The 23,906-nt window shown below is 40.1% G+C and overlaps 1 protein-coding gene across 1 annotated transcript in view; it reads right to left on the bottom strand.

The window, feature by feature from the left end:
- The window catches only part of dock2 (dedicator of cytokinesis 2), a 92,639-nt gene extending 69,207 nt beyond the window's left edge, over positions 1-23,432 (bottom strand). The window contains exons 1-23 of the mRNA XM_005723194.1: positions 23,238-23,432; positions 21,321-21,404; positions 19,642-19,682; positions 19,397-19,452; positions 19,193-19,289; positions 18,948-19,096; positions 18,546-18,681; positions 17,746-17,903; positions 16,455-16,536; positions 16,148-16,283; positions 14,595-14,670; positions 14,358-14,434; positions 12,013-12,263; positions 11,578-11,676; positions 11,334-11,406; positions 10,924-11,027; positions 9,657-9,858; positions 8,096-8,193; positions 7,905-7,994; positions 7,554-7,654; positions 5,491-5,625; positions 739-847; positions 235-305 (exon numbers count right to left, since the gene is read on the bottom strand). Of these exons, the coding sequence (XP_005723251.1) occupies positions 235-305; positions 739-847; positions 5,491-5,625; positions 7,554-7,654; positions 7,905-7,994; positions 8,096-8,193; positions 9,657-9,858; positions 10,924-11,027; positions 11,334-11,406; positions 11,578-11,676; positions 12,013-12,263; positions 14,358-14,434; positions 14,595-14,670; positions 16,148-16,283; positions 16,455-16,536; positions 17,746-17,903; positions 18,546-18,681; positions 18,948-19,096; positions 19,193-19,289; positions 19,397-19,452; positions 19,642-19,682; positions 21,321-21,404; positions 23,238-23,280 (2,468 nt within the window). The 5' untranslated portion in view covers positions 23,281-23,432. The remainder of the gene's footprint in view (positions 1-234; positions 306-738; positions 848-5,490; positions 5,626-7,553; positions 7,655-7,904; positions 7,995-8,095; positions 8,194-9,656; positions 9,859-10,923; positions 11,028-11,333; positions 11,407-11,577; positions 11,677-12,012; positions 12,264-14,357; positions 14,435-14,594; positions 14,671-16,147; positions 16,284-16,454; positions 16,537-17,745; positions 17,904-18,545; positions 18,682-18,947; positions 19,097-19,192; positions 19,290-19,396; positions 19,453-19,641; positions 19,683-21,320; positions 21,405-23,237) is intronic.
- Between the last annotated feature and the right edge of the window lie 474 nt (positions 23,433-23,906).

Raw genomic sequence — 23,906 nt, 5'->3', positions numbered from 1 at the left:
CTTGTGTCCACGTCAGTTTGATGGGATTTTTATCACCTGATAAAGGAGGTAAGGTTTAACCACGATGGAATATGGGAGGAAATAGAAGAATAAGGGTCACTGAATAAAGCCAAGTGGGAAACGTGAGGTGAAAAAAACTCATATATTCTCTCTGTAGGTGTGAACGAACAAGACCAAAGATAAAGTGCTAGTGTGTGCATATCTCTCTGTTTGTGAGTTTAAGGATAAGCTTACCTGAGAAGCTTGGCATCAAATACTTTCTCCACATCTTGCAGGACTGTTGGCAGGTACTTCAGAGCAGCAACCTAACAACACACACATGCACACACACAACACGCAACAAGTAAATAGTGTTAAATTACTGTCTTGAAACCCTGTGCAAGGTGACTTTGCCATCAAACAGGCATTCTCCACATGTGTTTAAAGGGGGTGTTTCATTTTTCACTGGGCTCTTGTCTTTCTACCTAACTTTTTCTGATGTTTTCTGTTTGTATGTCTGTGTACGTGTAGGCACAGAGAATAAGAGGAAAACACTAAGCAGCAGAATACTGATGCAGTCAAAAACAGACTTTGAGAAGTGGGAGCATGAGGCGAAGGTGAGACATAGTGAGACAGGACGTCCAGCAAAACAGAAGAAGCGGAAAAAGGGTTCGGATAAAGATGAAAAGTATATAAAAACAATGTAATGAGGTGCACTAGGTTGTGAAGCGTGGATGCAGGGCGAGTGTATGTGATTACCCTGAGCAACAGTGTGGTGGTGTAGTCTGTTCTCATCAGATTGTTGATTGACTCAAAAAGCCTCCTCAGTGACTCCTCAAACTCTTCCTGCTCCTTCCCCTCGTACAGCCTAGAAGCGCAGAAAAACGTGAAAAGAGAAGACGGGAGACAGTGTCAGTAATTACAGAGGAATATGAATAGTGAACAGGCTATAAAAGAAACAATACGGATTAAAACAGCAGAAAATAAACAAGTGTAGTAAATAATCAATGAGAGTGAGAAAGGTCAAAAAGGGCAAAAAAAGACGCAATGAGTCTCATTTATAATTGATACATATGCATACTGATACATATATCAGTTTGTACTATAAATGATTAATTCGATAAACAGAGACTGGTGGATAATTATTTCAAGGTTTTATTCACAATATTTTATGTTATTCTATTTTCTTTCTCTTTGCAAACCAATAGATCCCCTTGCATAAGCAGCTGAGACACGCACTTCTAGAAGTAATATGATCACAAGAGGTCAGGCCATGTGTAGCTCATTCATAGGTCATTCATAAGGATGCGTGCCATAGTCAGACACTTCAAAGAGGAATGTTGTCCTCTACTAAATAATGCCTGCTGTACTTGAATGATTTTTCTGTAAATGGACTGGAGTACTTTTCTACTCTGAATGAGCACTCAAAGCCTCATTCACCCAGTCACACACACATACATATCTAAACCTAATCACCTTATGCAACATTCACACACACTCTTCACACACACTCTTCAGTAAATGCATAAGGGACAGTCAGGGGTCAGTATGATGCCCAGAAGCAAAATGGAAGAACTGGGAATCAGACCTTCAACCTTCTAAACAGTAGACAACCCGCTTTACCTCCTGAGCCAAAGCCAAACTAAAAAATCAGCCCAAATTCATTTAGTGGGTAAAAAAGTCCACATCTCCTCAAATCCTAAATCTACTGTTATTGCAGCTCCACAACAACCTTAGTCCTTAAGTAGCCAATTTTATACCGCTGATAAGTTTTACTGGTTTTCCTAAAAACACCCAGTGTTTCTCTTCACAGTTTAAACTGATTCCAGGCTTGTAATGAAAGGTTTGTTAAGTTATCTTCATTTTTTCTGTGCTGCCATTCTTTATATGAAATCAAAGTCACTTAGCACAGAGTGACACTGCATCTGAATTTTTTTTGATTTTCTGGATATGGGGTATAAACTAAACTGGCTACAGTTCCTCATATCTTCTTTCTGTAACAGGAGTGCACTTTAAACCCTAAGTCAATCATTTATTTAGCATACGAAGCTGTAAAACCCACGAAAAACTGCCTAGGTAATTACACAGCAAAGCAATATCTTTGATTTAATGTCCTATATTCAATTGTAGTAATGGAGAAAAAACAATGCAGCATTACACTAACAAAATGAAGCCAGTTTTTGCAACTGAACACTGATAAGCACTGACTGTTGTAACTACAGCATCCTGTCACAAGAAAAGGCTGGCTGACTGTGTTGCTTCTAACATCCCCTCAGGTCTACGGGCTCGTGCATTAGCAAACTTTATTGCCATCCATCTCTCCACCCATTTCCTTCCTCCTTCTCCTCACTGTGTTTGAGCGATTCAATTGCACTGTGCAGTTTTTAATTACAATGGAAGTTATGAGTGCTGGGGGGAAGGATTAGCATGTGGCACACAGCAAATTTAGCATGTGGAGGGATGGATTAGGCAGTAACACACAGAGGTATTATCACTGGGCTCTTTGCAGAGTACAGTTATGATTACACACGCATTGTCCTGCTAATCCACCAGCCCTGTCTGTGCGTGAGTGTTTCTGTGTGTGTGGGGGTGTGTATGTGTGTGTCTGTGCACACCTGCGTGGGTGTTATCTACAGTTGATGTGTTAGTGCTGCTATGCTAAGACTGGATTGTGCACTCATACCACAAATACGCACTTCTCCTGCATTTTACACAATAGATGATCACTTTACTCTTAACCTAAATTTTATTTGCTCACGAAGCGTACACTAACACAAAATTATGTCCATTTAAGAAAGGAGTGAGCGGCAGAGAAGAAGTCTGATTAAAAGAGGGGCTGAAGAGCAACTCAGCTGCAGATATTGTAGTTGTAAAAATAATGTCTTCAAGACACCAGTAAACATGACATATGAATTTCTAGTCATAAATATCTCCCTGTTCTGATTCGTAATTTTAATCGGCTTCCCTGGAGTCGAAGTGCTCATTGCTGCAATATTTTGACTGAAATGAGAATAACCAAAACCTCTAAGATGCATCACCAATGAGCGTAACTGTGAAAAATCCTCTGATTATTGTTTGGTCTGTAACGCTTGAAATGTTTCAATCTGATCGATGGAACAGAGTCCCAAGGTACGCATCAATGTGACCCTGAATTTTAGTTGGGAACTTTTTTTCCTGTAATTAGTCTTTTACTGTCAAAGTACTATCCTTTTTCGCCTGCTTTTATATTAAATAATAAGATGTGTTAACAATAAGATAACAAAATTCAAAAGCTCAGACACAGACTTGTTTCACAGCAACCATTTTCCGGTGAACTGGTAAGTAAACACAGGTGTTACTAATGACATTAAAGTTCTATTTAATTTAGATGCAGAGGATTAATGTGATTAGTAACACCTGTGTTTACCTTCTTTGTAATATAAAAATGGCTGCTGTGAAACAAATCTATTGTCATAACTAGAAAACACTGAGCTGATAATAAAATGATCATCTAATAATTTTTTTATCACATTAATAGGAATAAGTCTTCATATTAGAAAACATTCTTTTTCATGTGATATAATTACATGCAGTTTACTTGAGGTGAACATATTAAAGAGGACTGTGAGAGCGATTAACTAGACACCAGAGAAATTAAAAGCTTGAAGCTTGGAGGACAAAAAGAAGCAAAATTTAGAATTGCTTGCCTTACATATTTCTGAAGTACACATTACACATTCATAATAGATTTTGAACACGAAGCTGGTTTGACAACCTAATAAATCTTCAATGCCACCTATTTAACTATTAATGACTGCTAGTCTTCATGGTGACGGTGATGAAGCCTTACAGATGCATCTACAGCACGGTGGCTCCCCTGAATATGTGATTTTCTCTCTGCGTGACAAGGCCTTAGAGTAGAGGAGAAATCTGATGTGAAAACTTTAGATGCAGAGGAAGCTGAAACTGTCAGCAGCAGGTAGTTGGTAGACAAAGAGACAGAAAAGGAGAGAGAGAAGCTGAGAAGAAGAGTGAGATTTATCGCTTTAGAAACACCCAGGGGATGCTGGTGACTGAAGCTCAGTCAGTCTAGGACCAGTGATGAGATAATGTCATGCACACACAAAAGCATCTACTTAGAAGAATGCTTAAATGTCTGCTTAAAATGTCTGTGTGAACACACATGCACATACATAAACACAAAGAAAAGCACAAAAAGACAAACCTGCAGAAAAATCTGAACTCACTGACAGAGAAATCTGCCATTTTCTAATTCTATCATTCTGAGACACTGGATCTTGCCATTTTTTATAATAGCATTTTGTAACACCTTGCTAAATAGGCATATGTATCTCCATTTTTATTTCTAGATATTAAAATGGGCATAGTTTCAGGTTCTAAAAATACTCGTGACCGCCAGTGCTGACCCTCAGCTTCCTAGTACACACACCAATGGTATCCAAAATGCTATGTCTCCTCGTTTTCAAGTTATCACGTTCACAAGATTTTCAGAAAACCTGACCTCTGACCTTGACTTTGAGGTCAATGTCATTGTTGTGACATTGTTGTGACTCTCAGTGACCTCTGACCTTGAAGTCATGGTCACTAAGATTCAAACTTATCCATTTACTAGCTCCACTTAATCTTAAGGTCTCATTGTTGCCTCATTCTCAAGCTCCCACATTAACAAACTTAGATTTCCATCTTCTAAAAACATGGGCATCCAGATCAGAATGGGCAAGGTATACCAATATAATTTCATGAGAATGCTGGAACAAACAAAATCTGACCTTAAAAGTTTGATGGACTTGCCCTTGTCCCCAACTGGCAGAGTAAACTCAGTATAATCAATTTATTATCCGAATTTATATATCTCTTCCCATTTCCAGTTTCTCATCAAATAAACAAACAATCAAAAGCCCCTGATGCCCTTTAGAAGATTAAAAAGACAGACTGTCACTGATCAGGTGGCACACGCGTACACACACACACACACACACACACGCACACACACACACACACACACACACACACACACACACACATCCCCTCAAAGCTAATTTCTATAAACATTCATACAGAATTCTACAGGGTTGTGTCCTATGTACCTACATCCGGTGGCATCAACACAAAGTCACTCAAGTCACCCACAGGCAGGGAACATCATGTTTCTGGATCATCTGTCTGATCTCTCAGCAACAACTTTTTCACTAGTTATAAATGGTGTTTACACTCGTCATATGGTGCAGCCCTGGGCTCAGCACAGTGGGTGTCTCTCTTGCTGGAACTTTTCTGGCCATGTTGGCTGCCCATTCAGCAGTCCTGCCCTGACATTAGCTAGATCATTTGGTTGCTGCACTTCATCATCAATGCTTATTAGCACCTTTAGTGCTGTAATCAGCAGGCCTTTCTCACAGAGCTGTCAAAAACAATTACTTTGGCAATGCAGAGTCACTGGGTTCTGTGTGTGTTCAGGAATCTCTATTTGCATTGTTGAGGATCCAAAAACAAAACAGAAAAAAAAGTACTCACTGCGAGTAGAGCATGCGTGAACGAACAATAAACTTGAAGATATACTCGAGGGCTTTGAGGGTTCGGAGTATGGGCTCACACTGTTCTCCTCGACTGGACACATCTAGATACCTCTTCAACACCGACATCAGCTTTCTGGGGAAGAAAGATACGGGGGAGGAATCAGGAAGGAGGTGCAGGATGGGGAGAAAGGAGACAATCAAAATCATTCAGACAAAATTGTCATTCCTTTTCTGATGTTGCACAGGTTGGAAAGTTAATCACCAACTCCATTTTTCACTTCCATAGAGCAGAAAGACGGAGTGCAATAGAGTGAGAGCAAAAGAACCAGAGAGAAAAACTGTCAGAGAGGTGGCTGTGGAAAAATAGCAAAATAGTATTTCACACCTGAACAGATGTACCTTTCACACAGCTCACAGACATTTTTATTTGCCCTCAGATGCATGGTGAAGAAATCATTCTCCAACACATGCACACCCTGCAGGCGTCTTTAGACACACACATAAATATTCTGCTGTGCCAACGCAGTTGGAGAGAGGTTTGGGTAGCACAAAGTTCAGTCTAAGTTTACAACCTACCAGAATCTTCCTCTTTAACCTTCCTGTGTCGCAATATTATACAACACTAGAACATTTGTACAGTAGCTATATAGCCTTTTGGTTTTGTGATAGCTCAATTTCCATGAAGTGGCAACAGTGGATCGCTCGCTAAGAACGACCACTTTAAAACTACACAATCCTCTTAAACAATAAAAGTCCTTTTAAAACTTGACTCCAATCTGGCCTCACTGCCATTAGAGTGGACTTGAAAATATTTCCAATGTAATTACTAGTCAGTGATCCCTAGTTTTGTTTTGGTGCAGTAGCTTAAAGGCAAGTACAGGAGGATTTATTCCATCTGAGAGCAGTTTAAAATATGGTGAGAGCAAGTTAGACAGTTTTACATAATAGCCTCTGGGCTGACAGGCGATAAGCTGCAGCGACCCTCTTAGAGGGTGAATGCCAACATACTAACGGGAGAGGGATGGAGTTATGATAGAGCACATATGAAACAATGAAATTAGAGGTGAGGGAAATAACCATCTTGTCCACCAAGGTGAACCCAGTGTACAGGCACCAGGGAAATACAAGTATAGCCATCCCTGTCTACTGCCTCAGAAATCCAGAGTGGAAATCAGCCTTCCATCCCTTATCAAGGGGAAACTGATTTCAGACCCTCAGCTAGGGGACCCTGTTTCTCGACCTCACAGACTAATATGGGCTCCTTCCCCTCCATACAGGTGATGTTCCATGTCCCTTTAGCCAGATTTGTCAAGCATTGGACGATCAGAGGGATCGCCAGGGCCTCTGCCCAGAAGCACTAAGGACGTTTTCTTTGTCTGAAGTGGAAATGCTGATAATTAGTCTATTTTCATCTATTATGAGTGTACAGTTTTTGTGTTTGTGTACTGCAAAATAAACTCAATGAATACACCATGTATAAGACCACTTCATTATAACGTGATATTTTGCCGGCCATGCGGGACATGCTGGAATGTAATATTCTCATCAGTCCTACGTGTCGCTGCCTCATTTACAGCATCTTTTCAATAAGAGTGGCATTTCCTATTTTATTCTTAAATGCGTGACATTTTACAGTGATTATGTGGAATATAAACTCATTTACCTCAGATTAATGTGATTACATAAGGGGTTTTCATCACCATATTTATTTCTATTGTCATTATACAAGTAAACAAAAACCCACACCATCAGCCTCTGGCTGCATCCTGTCACTCAGCACCGTTCAGACAAAAGCTCACATTTCCTGGAAAAGCCTGTCTCTATTTACTGAGCTCTTGTTGTCATGTGTCACTGTGAGCTGTTGAGACCAGGAATCTGACTAACCAAGAGTGAAGTTATTAATCACTGCACCATGCGGTTTAGATTCAATTCAACAAATCATTCAGCAACTTCCTTTGCTGCTCCAGTAAATGGGATGTGTTGTTAAAAAGTGTATCTTACTCTTTCTGGAGTGACATGACAGTAAGAGGAAATAATGGAAAGATAATGGAAATAACCTACTTGTAAGCCAGCGTAGCACTGAAATGTTGCTTGATGTAGGCCTCCAGCACTGTGTTGAAGTGCTGGAATTTTCTGTCAGCGATGAGCCCGATGATGTGTATCTGCCAGACATAGTAAGAGAAGAGAGACTATGAGAGTTTGTTAAACGCTTACAAAGTAGTAAAACATTTAAAAGGCAGATGAGAATTTTTGTATGATCATCTGACAGTCGTGTTTATTTGGGAAAAGATGGACGGGTAGATACAAAGATGTCAAGACCCGCTGAACGCAGAGATAGCCTGTCAAGATATCTGCTACATGTGTTGACAACGCAAGCATGCAAAGTCAGACTCACAAAAACCACACACTCACCAAGGCATCAAACACAAGAATGTCATAGTCATCAGTCTGAGAGTGTTCCATCATAATGTTGAACAAGGCATCCAGAGTGTCCTGCAGAAACTACATACACATGTACAGAAAAAAAAGGGAGAAGCAGTCAAAGTACACACACGCTAGTCTACACGCTTATTGAATGGCACACTTGTATTCACACCACTGACCTTGACCACCTCCTCTCCATCAATGATTTTTAGCTTCTCCAAGTTTTCTTTGAGGAGCTCAGGTCGAGTCCTCCACTTGAGCAGACCCAAAAGCCCCACTACACAGACGAGAAAACAAAGGATTTTTGATGTTCAGGTGGAAGTTGAGGTTACTCAACTATAATGTAAATGCCATTTCAATTAACAGCATAATTAAAAAAGAGAGAGATTCTCCTTGGTATTGCGCAGAATTCAGTTTTAATTTCATGTGAAATATAGTAAGCTGATTTTTTCTGCACCAAACAATAAACAATTTAATTAGTTACACTAATTAACTGACAGCACTGAAGTTCAGCAATTTGCTGTTTTCCCTGTTTTAAACCACTGTAAATGTAATCAACCGGGTTTTAAATATACAATAATAAATATAAAGTGTATGCTTCCTGGGCAATATACATTTAATTCTAGAGTCTCAAGTTTATCTCCATCTGCCAATAAAGTGGAGATTTGTCAAGTAATGATTGTTATATGGACAGTGCCCATCCCTCTGGGACTTGCAAATCCACAGTCTGTGTCATTAATTCTGCTTCAGTTTGACACGGGGCAGATTTCCATGTCTCTGTAGTGCTGCCCACGTAAGGCTCACTGCTTTCCCTGACCGGTAATTTCTGACTCACCGGGCCAAGCCGCACATCTGGTGGGTGGCCCTGAACAACATTGTGTGCATGCATGCTTAAAAGCCTTTGTGTGTGTAAGTGTGTGCATGTGTGTGTCTGTGTGCACGTGGTACAGGTGATTAATACAGCAGGATAATGTTCATTATAGTGATGGACTGACTTCCTCAGTAACAGCTGTTGAACTCCACCTGTCTCTGATGCACCTTACTGTCTGGGGTGTACGTGCTTTTTGCATTAGATGTAGATGTGCATTTCACTCTGTATGTGTGTGTGTGTGTGTCTGGCCTGTGGGGCTGCCTGAGTGTGTAGGACAAAATGATGACATTCCCTGCTAATAAAATCCATGTATATACACAGCCTGCCCTCCATCCCTTGCTTATTATTCCATGACCACAAAACATATAGTCTAATTAAGATTCTGTTGACTCACCATTAATTGGTTAGAGGTTGTCTTTCCTCTAATTTGACCTCACCTCAACTTTTAACCCTAAACCTAAAAATAACACAGTCTTAGCACGTTAGTAAAATGTTGATTGCATTTCACCACAAGTTTGTTGTTTTCTAGGGAAACATTTGAATCCAGCTCAATACATGAGGCCACATCCGACCAGTATTTCTTACAGACTTGTAAGGAGTGGATTTGTCCTCTACTAATTTCACAGCCAACCGATGATTCATTGTCTTTGCCTGGCCTTATTAGTCTGTTGAAAGAAGTTGTTAATTAATGTTTTTTTTTCTTTTTTTGGATGTGTCAGGCTTGATTTCAAGCACCCTCCTCCACATAAAGGTCTGCTTTTGACCTTTTGTCATCTATTGTGTTTTCATGGCCGTTTCTGTGTAAAAATCGTTTGCCCTGCCAAGCCTCTAGCGTGCTAACGTTGCCACAATATCAGGCTTGCACGTACCGTTTTGGGTGAGTTTAGTGGAGCAGACCAGGGTGGAGATGGTGAAGCTGTCTCTAGAGCTCACAGACAGGCCTCCTCCTCCCCCAGACACGCTGCTTGAGCTGCGGCTCAGTGTGGACATCTTGTGGGGGTCACTGTGATGGTTGCGGGTTGAGGGCAAAGACAAGTAGGAGTTCACGTCTTCCATGCGCTTGCTGTCACCCTAAAAGCACAAAGTCATTTTTAACAAAATGCTGTGGATACCATTAGTGCGACAAAGCTGTCATAGATGTATAGAAATTGTCTCAGCTTACAAGACGTCTTGATGTAAATGAAAAACTGATCGATTTGATACATTTGTAAGATTTGTAAAGCGTAATCCTATGTTATACCTAAGCCTTATTTACTTCTGCCTTAATTTTTGTGAACTCATAGTTTTGGATACAGCTGTGTCAGACAAGTTAGAAAGATAGAAGCTTTGACAAAAACAGAAAACGGTTAATTTGTCACATCAATTGTTCTTCTAGGTTGATTGCTTTAGGGTGGCAGGTAGTGGGTAGTGGTAGCAGTGGGACAGCTCTGGCACGGCAGAGGTGAGGGCATCAGTGAATGTCATATTTTCAACTCAGCACCCTCAACTCTGTCCTCATTAATGCCACATCAGTAAATAATGAGTGAGTGGCTGGAAAAATTGGAGAGTAAGAGAGTGAAGCCATGAGCGGCGCAGAGATCGAGAGGAATGCAGGGATAACGAGAGATAATCGAGAAAGAGGGCACAGAGGGACCATCCATTTGGTCTTTGAGTGAATCACGAGTAATTAATCTTCATTGGGTTTGGCATTTAATCAATATGGGGATTCAATCTTAGCTTGGGCTCATTTGGCAGGAAATCTATTTGGCTTCACTCAACCTGTCTGGGTGGCCATAACCTCTTGTCTATACTCGTTACATGTTTAGGTCAGTTTTGATGATTGTTGCATTTAAACATACATTGTTAGACGTTTTCCCCGGTGCAATCATCTTTCAAACTTATTTGTAGATTATCTACCATACAGTATTTTCGACAAGTGGCTGTGCACATTTTCACCACTTTCGTTTGACCTTCATATTGTAAACATAAATTAATCATGAAAGGATCATTCTTTGTTTGTTATTATGTGTTCTTAGGTCTATATGCGCTATTCTCTAAACTGGAAAACGAGGATGATGGTATTTCCTTTTGAGAGGATACTGAGTCCATTCATTAGTTCGTCTTTCTTTATCCAAAAGTTCTGCCGCTGGTTCTGACCTTGAAGACCACAAGTTCATGCAGTCCATCCTGCAGAACAGTCCCATCATCCTTCATTAGACGCACAAAAGCCATAGCGAAGTTCTTCTCACTCTTATCCTTGGCTGCAAATGAAGGAGAACGATAAGTAAACAAAACTAGAAATGGCCAGGGGAAAAACACATCAGGGAAATAGAGAAAGAGAGGAAGGAGTTCACACGGCACGCGAATTCACACGCAGAAGAAAGAAAAAGTGCTCATTTGTTTAATCAAGTATGTGTAATGATGCCTTGGCTCATTTTCCAAATAGGTTAGACTCATTCTGTCCTTTCAGTGTCACATTATACTCAGGGGATCAGAGAGGAGGAGTTAAGAGTGATGATCTAATGAAGAATGCAGACAAGTAGAGAGAGACAGAGGGTGATACTTACACTCCTGGGAAGAGCGATGTCTGAACATAAAGCGTAAATGAATTCTGTGCATTTCTTCCAGGGGGACTGCCACCTGGAGGATATCTCACGTTATTGTAGAATATAATAAAACTGATATCCTAAAGACATACTGACAGTATGATGTGATTTCTTGCCTTGAACATTAGAAATCACGAATGCAAATGCATTATATCAAGACAACGGAACGAAGAGACTAGTAGATAAGGAAATAAAACACACACACCTTAAACGTCTCCATCCAGCGGGGCTGTTTGACTTGGTAGTAGATGACAGATCTGTACTCACTGACTGCCTTATCCCCTGCTCCCAGACAGATGGAGTTCTAGGAAAAAGAGAGGTAAAGAAAAATACGCCTCACAGTGACTGTGAAGAATTTATGTTTGTGTGTGCATCCATGTATGCCTAAGATGGATTTGCCTTCTGGGATAAATCCGTATCCATTTGCCCTGACTATGAGAGGGTGAGTAAGTGTTTCATCAGTGCTGTGCTTGCTCAATGACCTACACCACCTCAATCATTTAATACACAACATATACTTTTGCACCTGCACACTTTATCTATACCCTAGACACACACAAACCAATCACAGTTCATAGAAATCCCTCTCCTCTTTGAATCCATTGATATGCTCTGTCCCTGTTATTTCACATTTCCTCACCTGTATGACTTTGCCCTCCTCATCACAGACCCACATGATGACCTCCACGTTTTTCTGGGTTGTCTTGTTGTATTTGTCGAAGTCTCCGCCCTGTAAGGTGAGGTAGATGTCATTGCGAACATCTCCAGGCATAATGATCTCTGGGAAGCCAAGCTTCCGGGCTACCACGGTGCTGCGGTCCACGAGGTGAGGGTATTCCTTCCGAATCTGCACAATGTCCCCCACCAGAGCCTTCATGGTGACCCACAGCCCTATGGATAAGAGAATGAAGAAGACTATGTATTAGAGATGGAGGAAGAGAATGTACTACTGAAAAAGAAAAAAAAAAGATGCGATAATGACTTTATATACGTTTTTTCCTTATACATATTATTCTTCTGCACTACATAAAGTGTGATGCAGAGTTGTGGTTGTGTTGGTTAAAAGAAGCTAGGAAGAGGCTTTTCAAGCTTATATCTGGTCACATTTCTAGTTAAAGCCATGAGATTTATATTTTGTGTAGAGCTGCCATGGGTATGCTTTGTTGGGAACCCTGAAGCACATATGAAATCTTCCTATTCTGGCTTTGGAAATCTTAATGCCGGTAAATCTGAGCAGGTCTCAGGTGACCAGCCCCGTCCTCAGTTGCCTCACATGTTTCGCTGGCTCCATTCTCAACTGCAAGACCGGGCCCAGGCTCAAACCCAAACCCAGCTCCAAGCCCAGCTTTGTGGCAGCTGTGGCTAGAAGATCAGTGGATGCGCCAGCTTCTCCAGTCTGCATACTGAAGTATGTTTGATCAAGACACTGAACCCAGAGTTGCCTCTGACGCATCAGAGTGTGAGTTTGTGTGAAAATGGTATAGAAAAAAAGTTCTTTGCATGTATGTGAATGAGCACTGTAGCAAAAAGTGGTTTGAGCACACAGTTAGAGTAAGGGTACGCACTATATACCAGTCAGTTTATGGTATCATAAAACTTTTTATGCTTATTCTTCAAGCATACATGCGTTTCTGTAAAATGCAACAGACCAGAAAGAGAAAGATGCACAGATAAGATTTGGCTTGCAGGACCATCTATCATATAAAACAACCTGTGTAAAAACAGTGTATTTTAATGGGCACGAGCATAAACTGAATATTTTAAAGAACTTTGCAAGACCAAACCTTAGCAAATTTAAGAGCGTTTGCATGTAAATACAGGCACCACTCAAGTCTTCTTTAAACGAGGGATCGCAAAACGAGTGTTCATTTATTTCTCTGTGGGAATGTAAATTCAAATGGAAGCCAAATAAATGAAAATAACTTCAAGGACCTGTAGTATTAAAACTGAATTTAAAAAAAACTTTAAGATGTTTTCAGGACCAACAGAAACCCTGAAACATGAGGCCTGAGGGCTGAACTTAATGGATGCTTTATTTTATGTAAAAGGTTACTGGTTATTTATGGGAAACATGATATTAAAATGAACTGAGGATGTGCTGGCATTGCAGACAAGACTGCAATAAATGCTGGAAAAATGCTGTGTCCCATTTAGGAAATGGGAGCAAAGGGGGAAAAGAAAAGATGGAGGTATTATTATTATCGACAGAATTTACTTCTAAAGAAAATGGACTCTCAGAGGGTTTCAGAGAAATTAGGTGAAAAAGCAAAGAAAAGAAATTGGGAATCAAAAGGGAAAAAAGAGGTGAGCTATTTTAGGGAAATACATAGGTGGTGAAATCTAGACTGTGTTACAAACCTACATTTTCAAGGCTAACCACAGACCTACAGGGAAAACACTCAATGTGTTTTGTGTGTGTGTGTGTGTGTGTCTGGACAGTAGCAAAAGCACCTAAAAGAGAGGAAGGAGAGATTAGGGGTGAGTAATGTTAAGAGCAGGCATCTGGTGGCCTCAAGTGTTCCTTCCATATCTGCTTGTTCAAGTGCTCCTTTCATTTTCCAGGTTATGCCCAGGGCCTTCAGGAGTGAGAGGAGGATAAAAGCTGAGCGATATGACAGTGCAGTCGGATATGCGGGGTTACTCTATGTGGAACAAGACAGTGTCACCCATAGGGGTTGTCAAAGTCAGCCATAAACATGAGGTAGTGAGCAGCAAGACTAGAGTCTGGTCAGGGAGAAATGGAGGTTAAGTAATATGAAAACACCAGCTCAAGGGTGGGTGCCATACATCAGGATAATGTCCTTCATTCTCTACCCTAGTGCAGAGAAAAGAGGCGAGGATGCAATGAAGAACTGCCATTTTATCTAACCACAAATGACTGGAGCATATACAGTCCAGTGGGAACCTTCAGTGCGTGCAGGACTTTTGCAAGAACTGCCACATGACTAGGAACAAAGAACAAAGCCTGGGATTGCAAAACTGTACCTTGGCCACCACTGTCTCCTCGTGATGTTGTCACTTTGTTCAGTAAGATGTGGAGAAAGTCATTTTCTGCAACTACCCTGGAGTCAAACATACAAACACAAAGAAAACATTCATATGCAGAAAATTACAGTACTGTTTTCTTAATTTTATAGGTAATAGATTTTCAGGTTTTTAATTGCTAAGAAAAGGTCAGAGAGAGGTGGAGTGGGGAAAAAAGAAACAAGAAACAGGACATACGGGAAAAAGGGGATGAAATACTGCTTCTCTTCATCGCATTCAAACTTCCCTTTGATGATATCACTGATGTCCATTACTGCCAAGAAGAGAAAACAAATGTGTCTGTGATCACAGAATCAAACAAGTACTAGGTTGTAATCCGTACTGAGGTTTCACATTAGCAAAACACCACATTAGAAAGACTGGCCTCCTCATTGCTCGTTGTGAAGTTACATGAGGATATATGCAACTTAGAAGTGAGATTCCAAGAAGCCAAAAGTGTAAAAAAAAAAAGGGCTTTACAGTCACCATCAACATTTTAGCTTTGTACAAAGGATAGCTCCCAGGTGTAAGTATGTTCAATAATACCTGCAACAGCACAAGCAGAAGCAAAACAATGTTGACCTTTAGAGCAGCGGGCCCCAACCCCCGGGCCTCGGACCGGTACCGGTCCGTGAGTCGTTTGGTACCGGGCCCCGAGAGTTGAGGCTCAGGTCTGAAATGTATGTTTTTCAGGGTTTTTATCGGTTTTCAGCGTTATTTTGTTATTCTTTTTATCGTTAACTCGGTTTTCCTGGGTCTTTTCACGTGTGTTATGAATAAATCATATTTTTTTCGGTACCGGTACTAGTTTTATTGTGTTGTATTTATCCGCGACACCTTAAAGGCCGGTCCGTGTTGTCGGGCATAAACTGGTCCGTGGCGCAAAAAAAGGTTGCTTTAGAGAACACAAGTAAAAATGATTGAAGCACCTAACAAAAGTCATTATTGATGGTAAAACTGGTGGAATTTGGTAATGAAATGAGATGTGTTAGCCTTTTCTCCTGTGAATCGGATGAAAGCTTCTGTTGTTTTACGGGTGGCTGTAGCTCAGGTGGCAGAGCAGGTCAGCCACTAATCAGAAGGTCGGTGGTTCGATCCCAGGCTGCCTCCTGGCTGCATGCCAAATATCCTTGGGCAAGATACTAACCCCATGTTTGCCTATTGGTGGTGGTCAGAGGGCCCGGTGGCGCCAGTGTCCGGCGGTGTCAGTGCGCCCCAGGGCAGCTGTGGCTACACTGTAGCTTGCCATTGCGAATGGGTGAATGACTGAATGTAGTGCAAAGCGCTTTGGGGTCCTTAGTGACTGAGTAAAGCGCTATACAAATGCAGGCCTTTTCCCATTTGACCCTCAACATTAATCAAAAAGACACGCTCAGTTACCTCGAGGTCACCAGTATGCTCACAAAGCATTTACAAAGCTACTTTTTTTTTTTAAAGGGTTTTAACCCTGCACTTTTTAAATTCACAGACTTGCAGTCTTTTTCACTGCCTTCAAATTATGCAATAGTGTGTTTCCTGTTCACTATATCCGATGATTAGTGTTCAATATATCTGTTCATTAGTGCAAAAGTGTGTCATAATTTGAAGTCACGTATATGTAACAAAACTAAAATAAACATTGCTTATCGCTGAACTAGCAAACACTGACAATGAAGATTGCCAATGTACTTTTTCCACTCCTTGATCACTAGAGCTAGAAATTTAGTAGCATGTTGGAAAAAAAACCTCTGCATTGTCTCTTCATGACTTACCTGCAACCCCAAAAGGCCTCCTCAGGCCCTGAGTAAACTTCTTGTTGTTTGCTTCTTTCAGGTCCATCCTGCCTACTCTTACAATCTGACAGATCAAATAAATCTTCTCTCTGCTCAGGTCTTTGTTTCCCAAGTCCTGTTGAACAAAGACAAAAACAATTGTGTATGAAATAAATTCAGAAATCAGGAATAAAGGAACAAACAAACAAAAAAAAATGCTATGTAATCTTCTGAAAAGAAATAGGTCACCTATTTCATCTCTCCACAGCTAAGAACAGTGTGACATTGCCCTCGTGTGGTCACTTACTGTAAAGACAACCTTCAGGTTGTTGAGCATGTCAATCTCTTTAGGAAAACCTTTGCTGCCCCAGCGTACTAAGTAGTTCTCACTGTACAAAGAAGGGTAAAGAGTTACAAATAAATAAATACACAAATAAATAAACATTTTTAAATTAATTTTACATTTTAGCAAGCAACCACATAAAGATTATCTCATCATTCATAATTAAATTTTCAGACATACTCTACTAGCCAAAATGAAACTGTGCACTGCAGCCTGACTGATGCACATGATTCACAATGAAAACAGTTTCAGTGAAACTTAAGCTCAAATCTTTGATCCCCTTGCAAACAGCTGTAACTACTAAATCTACCCTGTGTAGCTACAAAAACATGTAAGAGACACTTTAAGGGAGGAGAATAGAAAAGTGGACCCCAAGAAAACCTGTGGGTGCAGTAAGGTTAAAAAAAATTAGAAAAACCTAATATCTTTCTAAAATATTGAACCCTACTGTTCTTCACTTTTTTTCAGGGAGATGTGGATAAAGATACCTCTGCGAAAAAAAATGGTTTTCAAAGAAAATAGTAAATTATTTAAGCACATAAGCACAGATGAGACAGAAGTGAATCAGAGATCACAGCCAATGCAAGAAAATACAAAAGAGTAGCTGTGGATAATATATGTTATAAGAATAAGATGACAGACTTGGGTCTATCTTAATACTTTCAGCTTCTGTGGCTGAGACATAGATATAGCCAGTATGACAGTGAGTGACAGGGCTTAACGTCAGCACTGTCAGGCACCACACAGTGCTGCCACTCAGTATGTGCGGCCCTATAATTTGTAGTTTCTGTATATTTATTTTTGGCATGCCGTTGTTCACATTTAACAGGGCTTAGCAATAGAAGAGAAACAATGGAGAGGTATACAGACACAAGAAGAAATAGAAAAAAGGTTTTGCATATATGTTTTATACAGCAGAACAATTGAGGTAAGGTTAAAAAAAAACAACAACAACAACAACAACGACATCTAAACAAACAAGGGATGTAATTTTTTAGCTGGAACTATGATGTTAATTTCCAAAGAAGAATCAATTACATAAGAAAAAAAATCGCCTTATCTTTCAGTCTGTATGTTTGTGATTTAACACAAAATAAAAAGTCACTTTCTTTCAGTGACACTGAAAAATATATAAGACCCGCAATAACTTTACTTCACAATGTGAAGCCAAATCTTCCTGAGCGTCTAATCCACCTGACAGGAACAGATGTCTGAAACACCTTTAGGGAATACGGTAAGGAAAGAGAAGTGACACCTGATGATGGTTTGCTTATTGGGATCATAGAGGGACATGAAGAGCTCGGAGTCCTCTCCAATGCGACAGACAAAGTTCCTCACAAAGACGTAGAGGCTGTGGGTGGGGGAGGACTGGATCCGTGCTGAGATCCCGCTGTGGTCTGTCTGGATGTTGGACTGCGTGAGAGGAAATTAATTTTAGGAGATAACTACTGATGATGATTTAACAGGATAAAATTCCAACCAAAAGTGTTCATTTTGGCAAGGGTCTGATAAATGTGTTTGGCTGCTCTAATGTTTTATAATTAGTGGTTACTTATTCTAAAATGCACCAGCTGCAGCTGCAGATTGTGGGTTTGTGCGGGAAATGGAAATCACTGAGTAAGAAAATCATCAGAAATCCATTCTGTCAATGAACTGAGTCAAGGCTGAAATGAAAAATTGGCTGGATGGAGTTGAAGTGAAGTTAAGCCAATTTGTAAGGAAGTGAATTCTTAATTAGTCCAAGCTAGCACACATGACTGGGAAGTAAAATGTATTATTTAAGGACTTTTTCACAAGGGTTAAGTTTTATTTTACTAATTTATTATTTTTTTAAAAAGTAATAAAGTCGTTTTTCTACTTGTGTTTAGTTCAGGGTAACTTTTACGCGTATTTGTATTACCCCAATAATGGGGTAGAAGTTACTCCAGAAAAAAAAACTCCCTGGTTGTTGCTTCCAAGCTGAAAAAAAACAACACTGCTGTGACTGTGACATCACATTCATCCTTGGAAAACATTTTCTATATGGCCCTCTCCTTCCTACAGTTTGTTATATACCTGCTCCTCTTTGATGCGTTCATTGATCTTGGCTGTGGCCTCCTCATGGGCCCGAAATAGACTGATGACGTTGGCTCGCTCTGGGTCCAAGATGTTCCCGTCGTCATCTCGAACAACCTGGTCCAATTCAAGGATCCTGGTGTGGGGAGTAATAGAGGGAAGATTGATACAAGGTGAACAAGGATGAGGGAAGAGCAACACAGGAACACAGCAAGGGGTATGGACTGGGAGGCAAAGGAATAGAGATTGCAAGACAAAGTTATCAGGAAAAGAACAGAAAGATGTTCAAAGGAGATCAAACTAACATGAATTATACAGTCAGTATGACAAAAATCTGGTTGGTTGATTAAGCTTTAAACAATGAGAAAGTATAAACATGTTTAAATATTAATGCAGGCGTACTTGTTGCCATAGTCAATCTTGGAAGTAACTTTCTGCTTTAGCTCCTTGAATTCATCACTAGGCAGGGTGCCAGACAGGAGCTGAGAACGCCACTCCATCAGTTCCCACATCAGCCTCTGGACCTGTTTGACACGTGCCTCTTTATTGGCCTGGAGAGGTAAATAAATTATGTTAGATTCAGGCGCACAAACACACACACACACACACACGAATAAAAAAAAAGTAGCTCACTGTTTAATTCATACCACAAATAGCTGCTTCCATATGCTTCCCCACTCCCTCAACGTAGTGGTCACCTCCTTCACCAAGGGCATCTCTGCAGACAACACCACTTCCTCATCTCTGTCAGAGCATAAGTAATGGAAAACGGAACAAATTAAAAAAAAAACTTTTACAGACAGTTAAAGATGCCTTATTTTTGGTACTGTTATTATTATTTTTTTACATACCCTCGTTTTTCAATTATGACTTCCTTAACTTGAACAAAACTGACTGGAAACATTCCCTGGAATACATGTAGAGGAGATGAATGAGGAAATGATAAGTGGTGATAGCTTGGAATATTCTTTTCCACAAGAAAGAATAAGAAAAGTAAAATTCTCACATGAATAAATCTGGCTGACCGCTAAAATGTGCTTTAAAGCTTTCTGTTAATGTAAATCTTCAGTGATATTATGCTTGTGTAGGCTCTTACCTGTTGCGCTTTGTTCCTAGACAAGAAGCCTCTGTACCAACCTGAAAGACAAAGTGGCATCTTACTATCAAGACAGGAAATCAGGATAGCGTAGACTCTCTAATTGGAACAACATCACCACCTTAAGGGAGTCCAGCTCCATAATTTTGTGGAGATGGAGCTGGACTCCTGTAAAATGGTATCAAAGAGGAGGATGTTGTCCAACATTAGGACAATACCTCTGACCCACTCCATGACGTGCTGGTCAGTCACAAGAGGATGTTCTGTGAGAGGCTGAGATTTCCCAAATGCACCACGGAACGACACAGGAAATCATTCCTACCCGTGGCCATCTCCCTGTACAAGTCCTCCATCTAATGCACAGTACAATAACTACACCGTTTTGCACATGCTCTACAGTGAAAATAACAAATAACAAGTTTTGCAGTTTTGAGTAAAATGTCAATCATATATATTTCACCTCTGCAATATTCTGGATATTTATAATTGAGCTATTTGTACATATTGGAGGCATTTCTTATATTTTGTAAAATTTGTGATATATTGTATTATTTAATTTAGTTCTTAATTTAGTCTGTTACTGTTATTGTCTTGGAGCAACTGTAACCACATAATTTCCCTAAGGATTAATAAAGTACTCTGATTCTGGAAGTTACAGCAATGTAATAGTTATACTCACTGGTCACTTTGTTAAGTACACCAGTTCAATTGCTTGCTACTGCAAATATTTAATCAGCCAATCACATATCAGCAACTCAGTACCTTTTCAAGACAACCTTAAGAAGTTCAAACAGAGTTTCAGAATGGGGGAGGAAAGGCGACTGAAGGGACTCTGAACGAGGCACTGTTGTTACAGCCAGGCTCGCTGGTCTGCCAGCTAAGAACTAAGGCTATAATGTGGTTGAGCACACCAAAATTAGAAAACTGGAAAAAAACATTGCCCGGTCTGATGAGTCTTGATTTCTGCTGCAATATTCAAATAGTAGGGTCTGACTTTGGTGTAAACAACATGTAAGCATGGAACCATCCGGCCTTGTATAAACAGTTCAGACAGATGGTGGTGTAATGGTGTTGGCGATATCGTGTTGGCACAGTTTGGACTCCTTAGTACCAGTTTAGCATTTTTTATCTGAATATTGCTCCCGACCATGCTCATCCTTTTATAGCCAGAGTGTACCCATCTTCTGATGGCCTCTAATGGCTGTTTCTGTGTGACAAAGCCCAAATCATCTGGCTAATTCCATAGACATCAAATCTCCATCCAGCCTTTGAGATTTGCATCAAGAAGATTCACTCTGCACCAACTGTGTTATGCTATCATGTGAACATGGACCAAACTTTCTGACGAATGTTTCCATCATCTTGTTGCATCTCTGCCAGGAAGAATTAAGGCAATGCTGAAGGCTAAACGGGGCTTAAACCCAGTACAAAGGTGTAAAAAGTAGCAGTTGAGCGTACATATTATTGTATTTTAAATGTATTTATCATGTTTATACTCCATAAAACATGATAAACGTCTAACTCTCAAAAATTTAACATTTACAAAAACACGAACAAAATATGCTTACTAACATGCAGTTTTTCAATAACAAATAATTTCAAAGTTTTACACATCTATGTATAAAGTATCTGAACCACACTGACAAACCGGATAACCGGCTTATTTAACAACATTTTACCTTCGCAAACCTCTTGGATGTGGACAGTTTCGCCCACCTCCAGGGAAAGGTGCTTCTCATTTTGGCCAACAAAGTTCCACTTTACTAAAAAAGAAGAAAAAAAACATAAGTGAATAAAATAAATATATACATAAATATATTGAATATATAAATAAGGTTATTGTTACAATGGAAAAATAAACTTGAACACAAACACTAAGTATGCAATGGCAAGCCTCGGTTACAGGAAGATTTTAGTACACACGGTAAGCTAGCTTGATTCGTGACGTCACACGTTATAAGGTTTTTTTTTTTTTTTTAAAGGCTAACCAGTAAAAAAAGTAGCAGTAAAACACAATAGTAGATGGCGACTAAGTAGCTTAAGGTAAATACAAATAGGTAGTCCAAATAAGTTAGTGTATCCAGATGCTGGCCAGCTGCAAACGGTGGCACACACGAGTAGGCAGGCAACGGAACAGATTAAGGAGCAACGCCTTTCTTCAGTGGGCCTCAGGTTGGGTTTATGCGATAGTAAACAGCATTTCTTTAGGTTTTGGGCTGTTGATAATCCGGAGCTCTGGAGCAATTTAAAGACGTTAGTAGGCTCTTTTTTTCTGCTTTCTGTCTTTTCTTTAATGACTGTATCAGTCAAAATGATCGGATTTAGGAAACAGTGAAAGCAGCAGTGAGTAGCGACATGGGTTGCAGCCAAAGACCAGTTGCACGGCAGAGGAAAAGTGTGCAGAGCACCGACAGCTACAGAGTCTATCATTCATCTTTGTGCAACAGTTCAGAGGTTTGCTCTCCTCCATTTGAGCTTAAAGATGGTTTGCCCTCAAGAAGAACTGCAGCTATGCCTGCTAATGAAATTCTGACTGTGCAAAAAAAATAAACAAGCAAAAAAGTCAGACTATTTCTAGACGATACTTAAACTGATAGAAAAGGAAAAGGAAGCTTATTTGTGCGCACTTCGTGAGACTAAATTGTCAACATTTTTTTTTGCATCAGACTTTTCTACTGTATTCAAACTTGAGACTTCCTTCTTCCCCCACTTCCTGTGTTGTAGTCTTACACAGACCAGGAAGATATTTATACTAGATACAATAAACAATATTTTCTTTGAGTAAGTATATTAGAAAGTGCTTTAAAATGACTTTTTAACCCACACCCACCATCAGCATCAGTCTCGTGCTATAAGTAGATGAACTACTCAGGTGAAAGTAGTCTATCTACATGGTCTATCTTTTTGCAAGTAGGTTAAATGATAAATCAATGCAGTGGCTGCAACAGACCAGTGAACCTCAGTTAATAAAGTCTGTATTAGGAGGCAGAAATCTGTGTCTTTTCCAAGTGTGTGACTGCACTGCATATCTAATGGCAACACACACTGATTAGCTCCGCCATATTAAACCCACATACATAACAGATAAACTGCACACTGTACTTGCCCATTCTAGGATTTGCTCCAAGCCAAAACCAGGCTTTCACTTTCAAAAATGAACATTTTTAAGGACTGTTTATCTTTTAGCTTCCGTATTTATGTGCTGCATGCTATGCAATTTGTAGAGATTGCCTACTTGCAGCTGCTTATTTCTCCATTTTTGCTTATGATTTTATCCCTCACAAACCACTGCAGAATCACTTCAGTGCAAATAAACTATAATTAGCGTAGTTGCACTGAAGTTAAATGATGAATAAGATTTCAGGATCTCAGTTCTTTGGAGGGATTAAAGCTGATGTCTACCTCCTAAAGCTCTTTGAGGCCTTTGGCACCTGCCTACATCCGCCAAGCAGGAAGTGATGGGAATCTATTTTTCTCATTTCTATTCATTCGCTGTATAGGCTAGCATCATACCGTAACAGAAAGGCACCATAAAAACTGGATGTGCCTGCACATCTCACACAAAGATACATACAAACAAGCACATGTTGACTTACCTACACCATACCGCTCTCTTGTGGTTTTCATCCAAGGAGCCATGATTGTGTGTAATCCTTTACCTACTTTATACTTTTGTCTTTAGAAATCTCCTAGTTTGTCCGTCCACCTTAACTTCTCATTTCTGCATTTTGTTAACGTTAAATGAAAGCAATAAGCCCATCCCCCTTTGCCTCTCTTCCCCTTCTGTCTCTTCTCTCTTCCTGCCTTCAGGCGGTTAAGAGGAAGTGGGTGAGTACAACAAGGTGGAGTCCTACAGCACCCGCAGGCTTTTGCAGCGTGCGATGTCTCTTATTTTCCTCATTTAGACTCGGCGTGCCGTCATTATTCAAAGTAAAGCGTCAGTAACACACGATGACAGTTACAGAAGTGTTAGAGTCGAGAGGATGTCTGAGTGTCCAACCGGGCCTGTACGTGCACATTTTTTTTTTGCTTTTTTTTAAAGATCTTTTCATGTTTTCATATCTGAAAAACGCAGGTTGTCTGCTTTCTCACAGTAGCATCTAGCTGTTGAACCGTTGATGACTTAAACCATTATTCAGCCATCTTGCACATAACATACTCTGACTTTTCCCTTTGTGGATCACCATTCGAGCTTGTGAAATCAAATGTTGTAGACGGCAAAGCATCAGAGAATATGGCTTGATGCTGTGTTCTATTACAAAAAA

Source organism: Pundamilia nyererei, unplaced genomic scaffold (genome assembly GCF_000239375.1).
Source record: "Pundamilia nyererei isolate P.nyererei 1_Seehausen unplaced genomic scaffold, PunNye1.0 scaffold00008, whole genome shotgun sequence".
NCBI lineage: Eukaryota > Metazoa > Chordata > Actinopteri > Cichliformes > Cichlidae > Pundamilia > Pundamilia nyererei.
This window is presented reverse-complemented; position numbering and strand designations above follow the sequence as displayed.